The 17,508-nt window shown below is 40.5% G+C and overlaps 1 protein-coding gene across 2 annotated transcripts in view; it reads left to right on the top strand.

The window, feature by feature from the left end:
* The window catches only part of LRP1 (LDL receptor related protein 1), a 291,539-nt gene that overhangs the window by 220,627 nt on the left and 53,404 nt on the right, over positions 1-17,508 (top strand). For both annotated transcript variants that reach the window (XM_075852009.1, XM_075852008.1), the window contains exons 46-57: positions 232-360; positions 1,596-1,715; positions 2,104-2,217; positions 2,793-2,942; positions 3,026-3,148; positions 3,607-3,723; positions 3,807-3,935; positions 7,167-7,289; positions 7,695-7,835; positions 8,075-8,262; positions 10,214-10,406; positions 11,503-11,588. In XM_075852009.1, the coding sequence (XP_075708124.1) occupies positions 232-360; positions 1,596-1,715; positions 2,104-2,217; positions 2,793-2,942; positions 3,026-3,148; positions 3,607-3,723; positions 3,807-3,935; positions 7,167-7,289; positions 7,695-7,835; positions 8,075-8,262; positions 10,214-10,406; positions 11,503-11,588 (1,613 nt within the window). The remainder of the gene's footprint in view (positions 1-231; positions 361-1,595; positions 1,716-2,103; positions 2,218-2,792; positions 2,943-3,025; positions 3,149-3,606; positions 3,724-3,806; positions 3,936-7,166; positions 7,290-7,694; positions 7,836-8,074; positions 8,263-10,213; positions 10,407-11,502; positions 11,589-17,508) is intronic.

Here is a 17,508-nt window from a genome sequence, read left to right as displayed (position 1 = left end):
TGGGAACCCTACAAACAGCACCCAACATTCACACAGAGTGCCACAGATAATAACTTTATTTGAGCAGTGTAAGATCTTCAATGAAAAAACACCATTTGGAATGGTCAAGATTGTGATGTAGGAGAAGTGTCTGTCCTGGTTGATAATTCTCCTATGGCTGTATTCACCTGTAGAAGACTATATATAGAACACTACATTATAACAACACTGGGGTCTTCTTCTCTTGAACAGCCCAGAACTCCACCTGCAATCCACATGATGAGTTTGAGTGTGGTAATGGCGACTGCATAAACTACAGCTTGACCTGTGATACTGTCGCCCACTGTAAAGACAAGGCGGATGAGAAGCACTCGTATTGTGGTGAGTATGCCGCTTCCGGTCCCTGCGTTAAATGGAACGTTTCACCAACCTTTTGATTTGATACTTTTCTAATCACTAGCTGCTTATGAGATCCAATACAATAAGTACAATGTACAAGTACACTTGGCGCAAAGCCTGCCGTAACCGTTATTGCGGAGTGTGAATGTAACATAACTCAGTAGGTCCATGTGCAGCTGTGATATCATGATCAGTTATGCCAAATGACACATTTAGTCCTACTATATTGACAAAGTCTGCTCTGTCACAGCTCTGTAGTATAACTTATAATTTACTCATTTAAACCTCTGCTCATTCTGAGCGTAGGAGTCCAGTGGATGGTCCTAATCACTGATTGACATCTATCTCTGTATTCACACTCATACAGAGAAGGCTGTCAATAACTGTGTAGGACCGCCCACTGGACTCCCAAGCCCAGAATGAACAGAGGCTCAAATAAATAAATGACAAGTTATACTGAATCTTTTGCTATATGTTCTATTAATCTGCTCACCTACTCCTGCTCTATGACATGGACTGCATTTTCAGCGTGACCGGTTCCCTTTAAGGCTATGTTCACACGGAGTATTTTGGGGGAGGAATATCTGCCTCAAAGTTCCAAACGGAATTTTGAGGCAGATATTCCTCCCCCAAAATACTCCGTGTGAACAGCAATTATCGCGCCGTTTTTCGCCCGCGGCCATTGAGCGCCGCGGGCATAAAACACGCTTTCTCCTGCCTCCCATTGAAGTCAATGGGAGGTCGGAGGCGGAAGCGCCCGAAGATAGGGCATGTCGCTTCTTTTTCCCGCGAGGCAGTTTTACTGCTCGCGGGAAAAAGACGCCGACGCCTCCCATTGCAATCAATGGGAGGCGTTCTCGGGCCGTTTCTGCCGAGTTTTGCGACGCGGTTTCCGCGTCAAAAAACTCGGCAAAAGACCCCGTGTGAACATAGCCTAAGAGTTACCTTGTGTTTTAAGCTTAGAAAACCGTATAAATGGTTCAACAGGAAAAACAAACATGATATGGAACACGATGTTCAGGTTTTTTTGTTTTGCTTTTTTCCCCTCGATCACACTGTGAAATATAATCATTCCCATATGCATTTCTGTTTACCATTAGTCATCTGATAGCCTTAGTAAATGTCACAGCCCAGTGACAGCCATACTGCACATAATGGGATTAGCTGACGTGGGCTATGAAATCTATAGTGTATTGTGTACTGCCTGTTGTCCACAGCTAATCGCCGGTGTAAGAAGGGTTTCCACCACTGTCTGAATGGACGTTGCATCTCCACTGCCAACTGGTGTAATGGTCTAGATGATTGCGGTGACAACTCGGATGAGATATCTTGCAACAGTGAGTATGTCCAAAAAGCCGACTGTTGACCCTTATTTTGCTACTTTAGTCAGATCAGTATGAACTACCTCTCGCCGCTGTCTCATAAAAAAAAAAGCTGATTCATATGAAGTTTATAAAAAGGCCTTTTTCAACTCAATCAAACAATACATAATATTTGACCTCCCTATACACTGCCGCATGATGACCTCAGTCCATTTATTAGCCCCAGATGTTTTTCTTGCTGTAAAGTCATTCTCCAGCCTGCACAGGGCAATCTGTAGATCAGATGGCTACCAAAGCATGGAGGCCGAATTATTATTTTTTTTAAGTAAATACTGCGTTTTAATTTTATGCTGTTATATGGTATTGACAATGAGTCGTCTTTGACCCGTTTTGTATATTAAAGAGACATCATGTGCCCCAGAAGATTTTCGGTGCAGGGATGGAAGCTGCGTTGGTAATTCAAGTCGCTGTAACCAGCTTATTGACTGTGATGACGCCTCAGATGAGATGAACTGCAGTAAGTTATATGTCAGCGATTTATCATAGCGTTTTTTTTTAGACCAATAGCCGTAGCCTAATGCATTACTGTGGACAGCAATTAAATGGCAAACTACAAAAAAATTCTAGGTCTAGCACTGGCCTTACTGCCAAGTTTCCCCTCAGATTACAGCTGATCGCTGGGGGTTCCAGCAGGGAGACTGTGTGATCAGCTTATTGTCAAGGGACCCTTCTAACAAGTAGGAATTGACAAAGCCAATAACCCCTTTAAGTCTTTCGGATGTACAGCTGTTCGTATTTTTCTCCTTTGGGCGCCATTGAAGATGATCAGAGGGTCCAGGGGTTCCCCACCCCTTCCATATATTTCAGGGTATCATAGAAACTTTTAATTGAGCATTATATTAATGTACTGATCACATAATTCCCACAAAAATTTAATCCTTATAAGCAACCTCCTATCCAACTATTACACAAATCAGAATTTTATTAGGTTCCGTTTGTACAGTCGGGTCTGCCCACTAAACCATTTGCGAAATAAGGCTTTTTGGTATCCGTGTCCATAACATCCTAATAACTTGTGTTATTGGCCCATAGACATTACTGACTGCAGCAGCTTTTTTAAATTGGGTGTCAAAGGAGCGACCTTCCAGAAATGTGAGAGGACCTCCCTGTGCTATGTTCCCAGCTGGGTCTGCGATGGGTCAAATGACTGTGGTGACTTCACGGATGAGATGAATTGCCCAGGTAAACAAACTCTACATTTTATTCTAGAAGTTATATCATTTGTTTTGGAAAGGTAATTAACATAATTAAATATAATTCTCTAGGTATTCGCAAGCCGCGCTGTCCAGTGAATTATTTTGCCTGTCCAAGCGGACGCTGCATTCCTATGAGCTGGACTTGTGATAAGGAGAATGACTGTGAGAACGGGGAGGATGAAACCCATTGTGGTAAGAAATGGAGAATCGCTGATGTTTTCAAATAAACTTCTTCAGAAAGTGTATTGTTTGGAGAAAAGCAGGTAAAATGGGGAAGAAAATACTTTCAACCCTCCTGGTCGCAGTTTTTTTTTTGGCCTTTAGGACGCAGCGATTTTTTTTTTACATTTTTTTTTATAGTTTTTCCATCAAGAGCCATACCTTTTTTAATTTTTCTGGTGACGTAGTCGGTTTTTGCAGGACGAGTTGTATTTTTTAATGGTGCCATTATGGGGTACATATAATGTATTAAATGTTTATTTGATTTATTTTTTGGAGGGGTAATGGAAAATAAAACAACAATTCCAACGTTTTTTTTGGTGTTCGCCGTACGGTAAAAATTATTTGAAAAAGGAGATTCAGCACATCTGATGTCTTTATTCATTATATAAATGGTAATAGTCTTGATTGAGATTTTTTTTATTTAACAGACAAGTTTTGCACCTCAATGCAGTTTGAGTGTAATAACCACCGTTGCATCTCCAAACACTGGGTGTGCGATGGATCCGATGACTGTGGGGACAAATCTGATGAGGACATCCGTTGCCGTAAGTCCATACCCAAGTTTTTTCCGCCTTGTCCTTAATTAGAGGCAAATATTGGTAGCAATGCTTTGTTTATTTTGTTTCAGAATCTGCTACATGTAGCCCTGAAGCCTTCCAATGCCCCAGTACCCATGTGTGTGTACCTCGCCGCTGGCTGTGTGATGGAGATAAAGACTGCCAGGATGGGGCAGATGAAAGTGTCCATGCCGGCTGTAGTGAGTAAAGCAGCAAATGTCATGTTAATGTAACAGCAAATTTTTGCTCCTTCTATGCAGGGAAGGGGAGAAACTGTATGATCATTGGACAGCATCATCCAGAAAACATTACACCACCCAGAGAGAAAAAAAGAGTCACCTCTTATTTGGCTATTCGAGCCATATTAACATATTTATAAAAATAATAACTTTGCAAATAATAAACGTTTTTGAAAAATCACACTGTAGTTATCCGCATCATAGCGCCTATTAGATTAGTTAGGAGATAGTGAATTAATAAACTGTGACAGATCCTCTTTAAGTTTCCCAAAGACGGTATGACCCGGGGTTTAAGGAGGACTGGTGAATAAATACAAAGAATTTTGGCTAACAAAACCAACTTCAGTAGGATAATCCACCCCTCCACCGTCAGGAAGAGCCTAGCCTAGGAGTTTGGATGTGTTTGATAAGGGGTAATATATTATCTGCCTGAAAGTCGGGGATGTGTCTACTGACTTCCACACCAAGGTATTTAAGGGAGCTGCTTCATTGTAATGGTGAGGGTATGTTCACACGTAGTCAACCAAAACGTCTGAAAATCCAGAGCTGTTTTCAAGGGAAAACAGACCCTGCTTTTCAGACGTTTTTTTACCAACTCGCATTTTTACCAACTCGTTTTTTTACCAACTCGTTTTTGGAGCTGTTTTCATTGGAGTCTATGAGAAAACAGCTCCAAAAACGTCCAAAGAAGTGTCCTGCACTTCTTTTGACGAGGCTGTATTTTTACGCGTCGTCGTTTGACAGCTGTCAAACGACGACGCGTAAATAACAGGTCGTCTGCACAGTACGTCGGCAAACCCATTCAAATGAATGGGCAGATGTTTGCCGACGTATTGGAGCCGTATTTTCAGACGTAAAACGAGGCATAATACGCCTCGTATACGTCTGAAATTTGGCCGTGTGAACATACCCTGACAACGCCTGCAGGGTAATAGGTCCAAGAGCATAATACGTGAATTGGACCATCTAATTTTGAGACTGGAAAACTCCCCAAAACGGTCCACTATAAAGAGTGCAAGTGTTAGGGAATTACCTGAGTCTACTTGGTAGAGATCATATAATCGGCGTATAATCTGATGTGTTTTTCAAGGCTATGTTTACGAAGGACCTCTATATTTGGGTCAGTGCAAAGACAATGAGTCAAAGGCTCAACAGTCTGTGCATACAGAAGTGGCGGACCCACCCATTGATACTGACTCTTGTGGTCAGAGCATGATATAGTAAGCTAACCCATTTTATGAAATTTTAACCAAATCCAAAGGTTTTGAGTGTAGCCCAGAGGGAAGGCCATTTGACGGAGTTGTAGGTTATAGCTGCATCGAGGCGCCTCACACTGAAAAAAGTGGCCTTTTCCGGCATAAAGCCTGTCTTGTCATGATGTATCAATGTTAATATTACTCGATTAGTAAGTATTTGGACCAGGATTTTAGTGTTGGACTGCAGATTGGAGGACTTCTTCCTCAGTAATGAGATGGTGTAAGTATGTGCGTTGTTTAGTAGAGAGAACAGGTAAAGTCACTGCAGTAAGAAAGTTGCGTGCCTCCTCCGTTGTTTTGCGGTAATATGTGAAGTATAGAGCATTTTGTTGTAATCTATAAACGATTAAAATGAATTTTATTAAATGATTGCTAAAAATGGGCTCTTGAAGCCAAATTACAACAGGCTCAGTCAAATGATCAGCAGCAGAGACAAGTCTATTGGCAGTGATGTAGATTGTCCACCCTTAGACCAGCCTCTCCTCTTATTATATAATCGCTGAACCCAACTTGCTGAATGAATATTACGCTAATCCAACGCGTTTCTGCACCACTGATATCTGTGGTGCATCATCAGGGATTATTATTGTTCAAATTGTTACTGCCGGCTCGCACAGTTTTGTGCTGAATCAACCTCACGGCTCGTGCACGACTCAGATACAATCGTCACACACGAGCCGGAGAGGTGCCGGTCTTTTAACAGGCTTAAGCCCTCCTCCTCTGCTGACGTAGCTGCGGCAAGCCGCCAATCCTAGTAAGACACGTCAATCATGACCTGTCAGGGTTGCGGCGAGCCCCCTTGTCTAGGCAGCCAATCAGAGACATTTCGGACGCTCAGCATCCCTCGTAACCTTGGAGATCCGAAAAGCGGATATATAAACATTGCGGGGATACAGTACTATGGACTTGAACACATTTCAAGATAGGAAGTCACTGCTAAGGAGCATAGCAGAATATTATCTGCTATACAAATCAATGTTGGACAGTCGGTTAGCAAGGGGATTTCATTTTCATGACCTGTCAGGGTTGCGGCGAGCCCCCTTGTCTAGGCAGCCAATCAGAGACATTTCGGACGCTCAGCATCCCTCGTAACCTTGGACATCCGAAAAGCGGATATATAATGTACGTTGAAACCTCCACAAAAGACAACTCCTAATAAAAGTTTTCTGTGGTGGATTTTCCATTCCCTTATATTCTATGTATATTGGCCCTCTTCTTTGTAAGGACCACTCCTCTTGAAGTCCATTTTCACTGCACGTTTGGGTGGTTATCTCACAGAGGTTTAACTGTATCTATATAATCCTGACCTCGTTTATTAGGGCTTGTCCACACGTAACGGAATTGCGTATTTTTCGTGCAGAATTTAGGGCAGAAAATACGCAGCAGAATACAATAGCATGCAAAGTGGGTGTGAATGAACAAATGTCATCCATACGCTGCGGAAAATTTCAGTCCAGAAATTCACATGCGGTGCGTATTTTTAGTTCCGCAGCGTCCATTACTGCTGCGAAAAGTGTACTGAATTCCTGCATTTTTCAAAGGAGATATCACCATACTCAGGCTTGGAAAAAAATGCTGAAAAATCCGCACTATTTTTTGCAGTAAAAAACGCAGGAAATGTTCGCTTTTTCCACCTCGGATGGTCTGCTAGTTCAAGCGGAAATGCTGCAGAAATTGTCCACACGAGAAGCCCTTACATTGGTGATCATGTTTGTTTAATCTGAATAGGTAATCTGTTTAATGGTTTTGAAAAGGATCTGGATTGGTAATGCTCTCGAATTGTAGCCTCTCTGTGAATAAATTAATTTGTATCTCAATAGAAGGTACCTCTGGTAACTACATACTTGTGGGCTAGCACTCCTGTCCAAAAACTACGTAACCGCTTTTATTGCAGCACTAAATAAATCTTATAAATTTAATGTCTCTCTAATTCCAGTTTTCAACAATACCTGTGACTCAAAAGAATTCATGTGTCAGAATCAGCAGTGTATTCTGAAGCAGTTTGTATGTGACCATGATACGGACTGCAGCGATGGATCGGATGAATCTCCTGAGTGTGGTGAGTTGGCTACTCGATGAGCAGTTGTGGGCACTCCAAGTGTAGATAAATAAATTCCTGTCTGTGGCAGAGCCCTTACTGTACCATCTACATGGCAGAGCCCTTACTGTACCATCTACATGGCAGAGCCCTTACTGTACCATCTACATGGCAGGATTTCTGGCCTCATGGATAAGAAGGCTGAAGTTCTGATACAAATTATGACTGTTCCCCTTAATATTAACCTTAAAACTAGACTCTTTGGGTAAATTTGGTAACATTTGTATTTTTATGAATACTACTTCACCTGGCTACTTACTTCTTGATTCTTTTGCCGTGCTGCTATTCTTACTTACATATCATTCATGATGGTAGCAAATTTCACTTTTTCTAAAAAATTATTTTTCTTTTAATAAATTGAATTAGAGTACCATACCTGTGGTCCTGACGAGTTCCGGTGTGCTAATGGGCGCTGCTTACTAAACAAACAGTGGGAATGTGATGGAGAATTTGACTGCCATGATAAATCAGATGAGGCACCAAAAAATCCAAGTTGTACCAGCACCGGTAAGACTAAGATGTTTGCAGAGCTGTGTAAAGTTCAAAAATGTTTTTAAATTAGTCGAATATAATAACATACCGATGGGGCTGTTTGATAGTTAATATATTTTATAAATATTCACACACTTTATTACTTTCCATGTTCTTTTTATATTTCTGTACATCATAGTTGCTGTATGACATAAAGATGGTAGATATCAGAAATTCTGTTCTATAGATATTTTGTTTTTTCTTTCTTTTTACAGAAGGCAAATGCAATGACACATTCTACTTCTGTAAAAATGGCAAGTGTATTCCAGAGCATCTCATGTGCGACAACAACAATGACTGCGGAGATGGCTCAGATGAGCTCAACTGCTTTATCAATGAATGTCAGAACAAAAGGTTAAGTGGCTGCAGTCAGGAGTGCGAGGACCTTAAGATTGGCTACAAGGTACACATCAAATCATGACAAATGGGGACAAAGGTCTTATGTACTTATAATTACCAAAATAAATATTTACACACACACTAAAATGATGAGAATATCTCACCAATTCCTCCCCATCCATTTTTTCTCTCCCCTCCCGCAACTTGAAGGGGATTAGGATAGAGTTAGAGGATCTGTCACTAGTTTAGTAATGCCTTATCTCCTAGCTGATCTAATAGGCGCTGTCACACTGATAATGCTAGTGAAAATTGTGTCCCGAAACGTTTATTATTTTAAAAGTTATGAGCTTTTTCCTAAATGTGCAAATGAGGCTATACTTGACAAGGGGGTGTCAACATCAGTGATTCTCCTGAGGTGGAGCCTCCTCACAGCCTCTGACGCTGTCCTATCAGCATGAAGCTGCTTCACACAGTGTGAGAGACTGAGGCTGGAGGGAGGGGGATCTAGAGTGGTCACTCTAACACTTGTAGGGGTTATTATTTCAGTAGTAACCGGAGGTGTGTGCATTTCCCCAAAGTGGAAGGCCAGCATCTTTATGCATTGATCCCCATGTCCAAAAACACGCTGATGCCAGAAAAAAAAGTCTGTCTGGTTGTCAGCTTCAACTTGAGCATCTCAAACAGCGGATTGTGCTCAAAACCAACTAGTACACATTTTACCACTAGTGCCGTTTATGTACGCATTTTCTGCTAACAATGACTCTGCCTCCAATCCCGTGGTCATTCCAAGGGAATGCCTCCTAAGGGTGTTGGTTGCAGAAGTTAAATATCTGCTTAAAGGCATCCCATACCACTAGAATATCTGCCATGGCAGTATTGCCACTAAAATAAGACGGAATTGCCACAGATAAATCTTGCTTCTCTGGAAAAAGGCTATGCCAGTACTCATGTTGCCGACATTTTAATGACATGGGTTGTGTTCCCAAGCAAAGTCTAGAGGCAAAGCGGGAGACATAGAAAGCCGAGCAGGAGACTTAGGAAGCAGAGGTCATATAAGTCACAAGGTCTCTGGAAACAAGCTTATGATTGATTTTGGATTAGAAGAGTAAAAACATGTGTAGACTGTATCTGTAGGTGGTTTGTCACCAGACATCTATACGAGTGTCTTTCAATAGTGTAGCAAGAGAGCGCCAGTTTAAAGGAGTCACAAGTTGCCTCCGAAAGTTTAAAAAAGTCAGTTTTTGGAATAAGAACAGAAACACTCCTGGAAGAGTTAGCAAAGGTGGACTAGTAGCACCAGACTACCCATGCCATTTTATTTTTATAAAAGCGCTAGTCTGAACCAGTCAGGCTGGTTTCATGAGGACCAACTATATCCACGGTATGGCGTTTGATAAGTTGGAAAACCAAGGCCCTCTTGACCCGGTCATTTAGACCGCTAACATTGCACGACATGCATCTCAGCCTGTGTCCTGCCATATAAATGGTATATTGGGCATATGACGCGAAATAACTGTTAACAATTCTCTGCTTTTTTAGTGTGCACCTTCAAATTGTAACTGCAGACTAGTGGGCCTCAGATGCATCCCTGGACTCCATCCAAGCTCCACTCATTGCATTCAATATCCCTTGTCCTTCCTTTGTAGCAAAGACTTAGCTGCATATATGTGGTCATTATAGGCTGTTTCTGTATTTCGCATTCATTAAAATGGCGGGTAACTGCACGTGTGGCCACCCCTCCAAATGGTTGACTTGTGACACCTGTTCTGGGGAGGTGGGAGTCTGATTGCTGGAACCCCACCAAAGACCGCAAAGGATGCTCCGTTTAGCTGCAGTTGCTGGTGTCCATGCTCAGGAATCAGGTTGTTTTTTTCACTTTTAGATAAACGGTATAAACCCCTTTTAACAGTCAAAGTACTGATGTACATTAAACTTGGATTACACTGATGTAACTTACTAGTCCTTTATACAAACCTACATTTTCTTGCTGATTTTTTTTTTTTGTCACCGTACAGTGCAGATGCCGTCCTGGTTTTTGGCTGAAGGATGATGGTAAAACTTGTGTCGACATTGATGAATGCACCACCACTTACCCCTGCAGCCAAAGATGTATCAACACCATTGGAAGCTTCCGCTGTCTCTGTGTCGAGGGCTATGAAATGCGAGCAAATGATAGTACAAGCTGCAAGGTGGTTGGTTCTATGGAAAGTGAGCAAATCGAACGTCCTAATCTCCAAATGTCATTTTTTTAATGTAGTGTTTTATATATGATTTCTATATTCATTATAACTCTTTCCCCATTGTAGACATTCATTAGAGAGTCCTTCAGACTTTTGGAATGGGTGCTTATTTCCACTGCAGAAAATATTCCTGTATGTCCGCAGTCTGCAAACATACCCTAATGAATATCAATAATTAATAGGTTAGGGTCTTTGCTTAGCAATAGACAACACAGTATACTGGTGACAACACAAGATCTCCGTGCTCCTGTGGAGACCGGCATTGTCACCCACTGTACGAAGGGCCGGTGGCATGTTTTTATGATGCTCCACCAGCAGTTATGGAGCCAGCACCTGAACATGATTGACTCCAGCATGCCGTGCTATAACCAAGTTGGTCTGTTTTTTAGAACCAGTAGGAAACTTTTTTTTCTCCATCTTTGTCAAAAGGAGTTTTTTTTTTCCCAAAAACATTGTATAAAGCCTGTTCATGCATTTGTGGTTAGGTTTTACATTAAAGTAATATGCAAAAAGCGACAACTCAAAAAGAGCAAGTATGCACATCCACAAAAATGCAAAAAGAAAAAGCACAATGACTTTATTGTAATACACAAAGAAAATGCACATATGCCCAAAAAAACAAACACACAAATATTGAAGCACAATTAGAAAAGACAATAGTCAAAGAGGGTTGCAATGAATACTGCGACCTTCTAGTGATGAGGTCCCTTACAATGAGGCTAGACCGGTGTAAATGAATGTATATAAAGTCTCTAATACAAAGCTCTCTAGACACTGGTAAATACCGTTCATAAAGCATGAACTGCTAAACAGGGAGAAAAAAGTGCAAACCGATCAGATATAAATTGTCAATCAGTATACCAAATGAATTAAAGATAAAGTGCATAATGCAAGGTGAGCATATACATGACTGTGTATACACGTGGCAGGCAAGAAGCCAGAGCAAAAAAGACTATGTATAAAACGGAGAGAGAAAGCAAATAAGTCTGATCAAACCAACATCACAAAAAGCGGCCATCACAAAAGGGTTTTACATTAAGACTTTTTTTTTTCCTTTTTAATAGTGGAGGAGCCCGTCTTAATTTTTGCAAACCGTTATTACTTGAGGAAGCTGAGCCTGGGAGGCAGCAATTACACCCTACTGAAACAGGTGAGATAAAGTATAAAATATACATATATGTCCAAGGGCATCTCTCACAGGCAGACCTCCGTAAATAAGGGCTCCTATTTTATGCTCTCCCTAAATGGTGTCCCCCACTGAACAACCTGTTGAAAGAGACTTTGCCCTACATTTAGCGTGTACTTTGTGAAAGCTCCCGACATATGTGCTGAACATGTTCATAGCGCTCCATCAGCCCGACAGAGCCCGAAACGATGTCTGTATAATTTATTTTTTTGTGTGGTATAAAATAGCATAGTAGATTACTCTATTGCATACGATGGAATCCTGTAAAAACATATAGGGTTTTTTAACATCTGTGCCTATGTGTGACGTTTGCCACTGTATGGTATGCATCACTGACCTCTATTTAATGTATACGTCATGGGCTCTTATAACTTATGACGTACACAATAAACGGATACCATAAGTAGTCTATTGGAGGCAGATGCCGAATAGTGGCACAGCCTATATTTAATGTATACTACGGAAGCTTTTTCCAGAGTATGCAACAGAAGTAGGCCAAAAAAACGTGATACTGGGGCATAAGCAGTGCTTCCCTCTGTACTTATTGGCTGGGAGGGATCATGCAACTAGGATAGCGATACTCTTTATGTCTAAATGTTGGTATGCAAGCCATGTGATACTTCTCGACCAATCAGTCGTAATGTTCAGTGGGTTCAGTAGCACCCGTGGGAACCATTTAAGTAGGAGTCTAATAGATGCCCTACTTTAAAGAAGAAAAAGGAAAGAGAAGGACAACGGCGCTCCTCTAAGGTAATATTGTAAAGAACGGGGGACAGTGTGAGCGAAGAGGTGAGCTGATGCACTCACCTGGCAGTGTTGTGCTAGGATAGGCACAACACTACTGCTTAGCGTGGAAACGAGAATTCATGAAGATCGTTGTGGATGTCGGCTGCCACCCACTGCTATCCCACGAGAGAAAAATCTATTCCCGGGGAAATCGAACACAGGATGTGGAGAAGAAAAGTTGCAGTATTCGGGACACGGCGCCTGACAGGTAAGTATTCAAAACAAAGTATTTTTCAGTAGACTTTATTTGTAATAGTAACTACGTGTTTCAGGACCGGACAGGGTCCCTTCCTCAGGTTCAAACAGCGATACACAAGAAACAGGCATCATTTTATGCACCGAAAGACCGGGAAAAGAAGAGACAAGTGTTTTTTCTAGGATGGCAATTACACCTCATTTTTCAAACAGGAAGGGAGGAGTGAATTAACCCCAAAGGTCAGTATAGATCAAACAATGATGTCAGGTAGTAGCTCCCCCTGATCGTATGCAGGTGAACTATATATGCACAATTGTAATGACGGGTATTTGACCTTGCCATCACAACTAAGATAAAATTATAAAATGTATATATCTATAAAAAACAAAGCACAATACTGCGTATTTGTGATAAAAATCTGATCTATTTTCCATCAGAATAAAACAAGTATATAAAAGCCCATCCTTGTTCAGCAACAATGGGCAGGGTAAAAACTGACTGATTTAAATAGAAACATATGAATATGACCTGGTTCAGTATTCAAATTTGTGCTGTTTTTACAAAGGTGCAAAAAATGTATAGTAAGGCTACCTGAAATTTGAATTGATGATATATAGTGTAAATGATATATCCCAACCATAGCGCTGTCATCCCTTACTAACATTAATGTTTGCATCACATGAAATTGTATATTAAAAAAAATAAAAAATGTTTAAATGAAGGGTGCTTTAGAAGAGGTCCCCTGTGGATGTTTTGCTTTTGGTTGCCCCTGGTTACCCTGTATTATTAGGTCAACCAATAATATTGGATTTTTTTCAATATATATGCTATTTGATACTGAGAGCCCCATATGATCTATATATTTTATTTAACAAGTGTTCTCCAGGGTCTCATTCAGCCCCTCCGGAGAGAGACTATGAAATTGATAAATCCAAAAGGATTTCCTATTTTTCAGAAACATTTCCTAAACTGCGCAGCTAATGTCGTGGTATATCTCCTGGAATGCACGTGCGGACTGCAATACATAGGAAGGACCAAACAAACGTTGAGAACCAGAATAAACAAACACAGGTCCAAAACAAATATTCACTTTTTAACTCCTTAACGCCGAAGGACGGATATATCCGTCCTCAGCAGCTGCTAGTTCGCGCAGGAGGACGGATATATCCGTCCTGTGATCGCGCGGGTACTGACACTGTACCCACGCGATCAGCGGCAGCAGCACGGCTGTTATACACAGCCTGGCTCCTGCTGCAACTGCCGGAATCGAAGCGCGCGCCGATTCCGGCAGTTTAACCCATTAAATGCCGCTGTCAATAGTGACAGCGGCATTTAATGTGTTTGACAGATGGGGGAGCTCCCTCTGTCACCCGATCGGCGCCCCCGCAAACAAATCGCGGGTCGCCGTCGGGTTTCCATGACAGCCGGGGGTCTAACAAAGACCCCCAGGTCTGCCTTCAGCATCTGCCTGTTAGGCGATGCCGGAGGCATGACCTAACAGGTTGCCTGTCAGTTTTACACTGACAGGCAATAATGCTTTGGTATACGAAGTATACCAAAGCATTATATATGCGATCGGCACATCGCATAGTGAAGTCCCCTGGTGGGACAAAAAAAAAAAATGTAAAACAGGTAAATAAAGTTTGTGAAAAAAAATAAAATAAAAATTACAGTCAAAGTCAAATAAAACTACTTTTTTGGCCCAAAATGTGGTTTTATTTAGTAAAACGGTCAAAACAAATCACACATACACATATATGGTATCCCCGCGATCGTAACATCTTGACCAATAAAATTAACATATTAATTAAACCGCCGGATGAACGGCGTCCAAAGAAAACGCAAAAAACAACGTCAAAATTCTCTCTTTTCTCCCATTCCCCCCATAAAAAATAAAATAAAAGTTAATCTATAAGTCCTATGTACCCCAAAATAGTTCTAATGAAAACTACACATTGTCCCGCAAAAATCAAGCCCACATACGACCACATCGACGGAAAAATAAAAACGTTATGTCTCTTGGAACGCGGCGATGCAAAAACAAGTAATTTTTTTCTAAAAGGCTTTTTATTGTGCAAACTTCGAAAAAACATATAAAACCTTTACATATTTGGTATCCCCGTAATCGTGCCGACCCATAGAATAAAGTTAACATGTTATTTACGCTGCATAGTAAACGGTGTAAATTTATAACGTGAAAATCAATGCTGGAATAGCTGCTTATTTTCAATTCTCTCCTAAAATAAAGTTAATAAAAGTTAATCAATATATTGTAAGCATCTAAAAATGGTACAATTACAAAATACAACTCGTCCCGCAAAAAACAAGCCCTCATACGGCTATGTCGACCGAATAAAAAAAGAGTTACGACTCTTGGAATGCGACCGTGAAGAAACAAAAAAATAATCCTTGGTCATTAACGTGCAAAATGGCCCGGTCATTAAGGGGTTAAAACCGTGTCCCTAGACATCTGCATCAACATCATGGGGAACGTTTTGAGATGAAGATCACACCACTAGAACAAATCCCCATAGAAACCACTAACAGATTCTCACTTCTGAAAAATAGGGAATCCTTTTGGATTTATAAATTTCATAGTCTCTCTCCGGAGGGGCTGAGTGAAACCCTGGAGAACACTTGTTAAATAAAATATCATATGGGGCCCTCAGTATCAAGTAGCAAATATATTGAAAAAAATCCAATATTATTGGTTGACCTAATAATACAGGGTAACCAGGGGCAACCAAAAACAAAACATCCACAGGGGACCTCTTCTAACCTTCTAAAGCACCCTTCATTTAAAAATGTGTAAAAAAAAAATTGTTAAAATATACAATTTCATGTGATGCAAACATTAATGTTAGTAAGGGATGATAGCGCTCTAGTTGGGACATATCATTTACACTATATCAATTAAATTTCAGGTAGCCTTGCTATACATTTTTGGCACCTTTGTAAAAACAGCACAAATTTGAGTACTGAACCAGGTCATATTCATATGTTTCTATTTAAATCAGTTAGTTTTTACCCTGCCCATTGTTGCTGAACAAGGATGGGGTTTTATTCTGATCGGTAATAGATCAGATTTTTATCACAAATACGCAGTATTGTGCTTTGTTTTTTATAGATATATACATTTTATAATTTTATCTTAGTTGTGATGGCAAGGTCAAATACCCGTCATTACAATTGTGCATATATAGTTCACCTGCATACGATCAGGGGGAGCTACTACCTGACATCACTGTTTGATCTATACTGACCTTTGGGGTTAATTCACTCCTCCGTTCCTGTTTGAAAAATGAGGTGTAATTGCCATCCTAGAAAAAACGCTTGTCTTTTTTTCCCGGTCTTTCTGTGCATAAAATGATGCCTGTTTCTTGTGTATCGCTGTATGAACCTGAGGAAGGGACCCTGTCCGGTCCTGAAACGCGTAGTATCTATTACAAATAAAGTCTACTGAAAAATACTTCGTTTTGAATACTTACCTGTCAGGCGCCGTGTCCCGAATACTGCAACTTTTCTTCTCCACATCTTCTCTTTTGATCTGTAAATATGTGTAATTTATCTTTCACCTAAATCTTATTGTTTGCATTTTCAGGATACCAGACTCAATTTGCTTTGTACAGATGTAGCAGGGCTGAATTTGTAATTTAAATGTTTGTTTGGTGTTCGATAACACACGTGGCCAAATGGCTGCATCTCTAAATGGGTCACCCTGCTAGACCTACCAATCGGCACATAATAGAACGTTATCATTTTTAGTCTGTGTGGTCAGTTAGAATCTTCATACATACAAATTGAAGCCTTCGGATTTTATTTTTATTTCTCTAAAACAAAACTCCAGTTGAACTTTAATTTATTTTGGTTGTCTTTAGCAGTGATCTCAACCAGAATTGGCAGACACTCACCATGTGTCTCCAACTTCACAATTGCATTAAAAGAGTGTGAAAACAATGGAAAAACATTGAAGGACATATTACAAAATGGAACAATAGATTCTATTGTCTAAATTATATTTAGTATTACTAAGCACGATGGTTGTCTCCCCCGCCCTCACTTTTAACACATTGCAAGTTCAGAACCTTAAGAAATCCTCTCGATTTGCAATAAATTGAGCTGTTTACTGTGAAATACTGTATAAAGATAAACACAATATCACAGAATTCTGTGTTTTTGGTAGATTTGCCTGATTATTTAGATCATAAAAGTGCTATATATTTGGAGGCTATTGAAATCTGGCACCTATCTCAAAACCAGGTGGAGGTGTTAATTTTTCCATGGTTATTGCGGAATCTAAGTGGTGCCTTGACTGTGACCGCTAATAGCAAGACACCCGGACTAGATGGCCTGCCTTTTGAACTGTGTTAATAATACCACATATTGTTGCAGGACTTATGGGGGTCTCAAATGAATGAAATTAGGAGGATAGTTTGTCTAGTGCAATGTGTAAAGCATTAATTATATTAATTCTTAAGGAAGGTAAAAATCCAAACCTCAAAGTCTTATAGGCCAATCTCCCTTATAAACATGGATATAAAGTTCTTGGCCAAGATTTTGGTGGATAGACTGGCCTCTGTACTTCCCTCATTGATTCATGGAGACCAAACAGGATTTATGACGGGGAGTCGACAGCGTCCAATATAAGATGACTATTGATGAATCTACAATTCCAATATGATAACAAAGGTGAAAGAGTGTTTATGTCATTGGACATAGCCAAGCCTGTTGATACAATTGAATGGTCATTCATGTCGGAAGTTATGAGATCTATGGGGTTCGAGGACCGATTTATAAAATGTCTGACTCTAATGTATCTGTTGCCCTTGGCAAAAGTTGAGGTTAATAGGTTGAAGTATTGGGCATTTGGAATAGGTTGGGGGACTAGGTGGGGTTGTCCCC

The sequence above is a fragment of the Rhinoderma darwinii genome, chromosome 2, assembly GCF_050947455.1.
Source record: "Rhinoderma darwinii isolate aRhiDar2 chromosome 2, aRhiDar2.hap1, whole genome shotgun sequence".
Classification (NCBI taxonomy): domain Eukaryota; kingdom Metazoa; phylum Chordata; class Amphibia; order Anura; family Rhinodermatidae; genus Rhinoderma; species Rhinoderma darwinii.
This window is presented reverse-complemented; position numbering and strand designations above follow the sequence as displayed.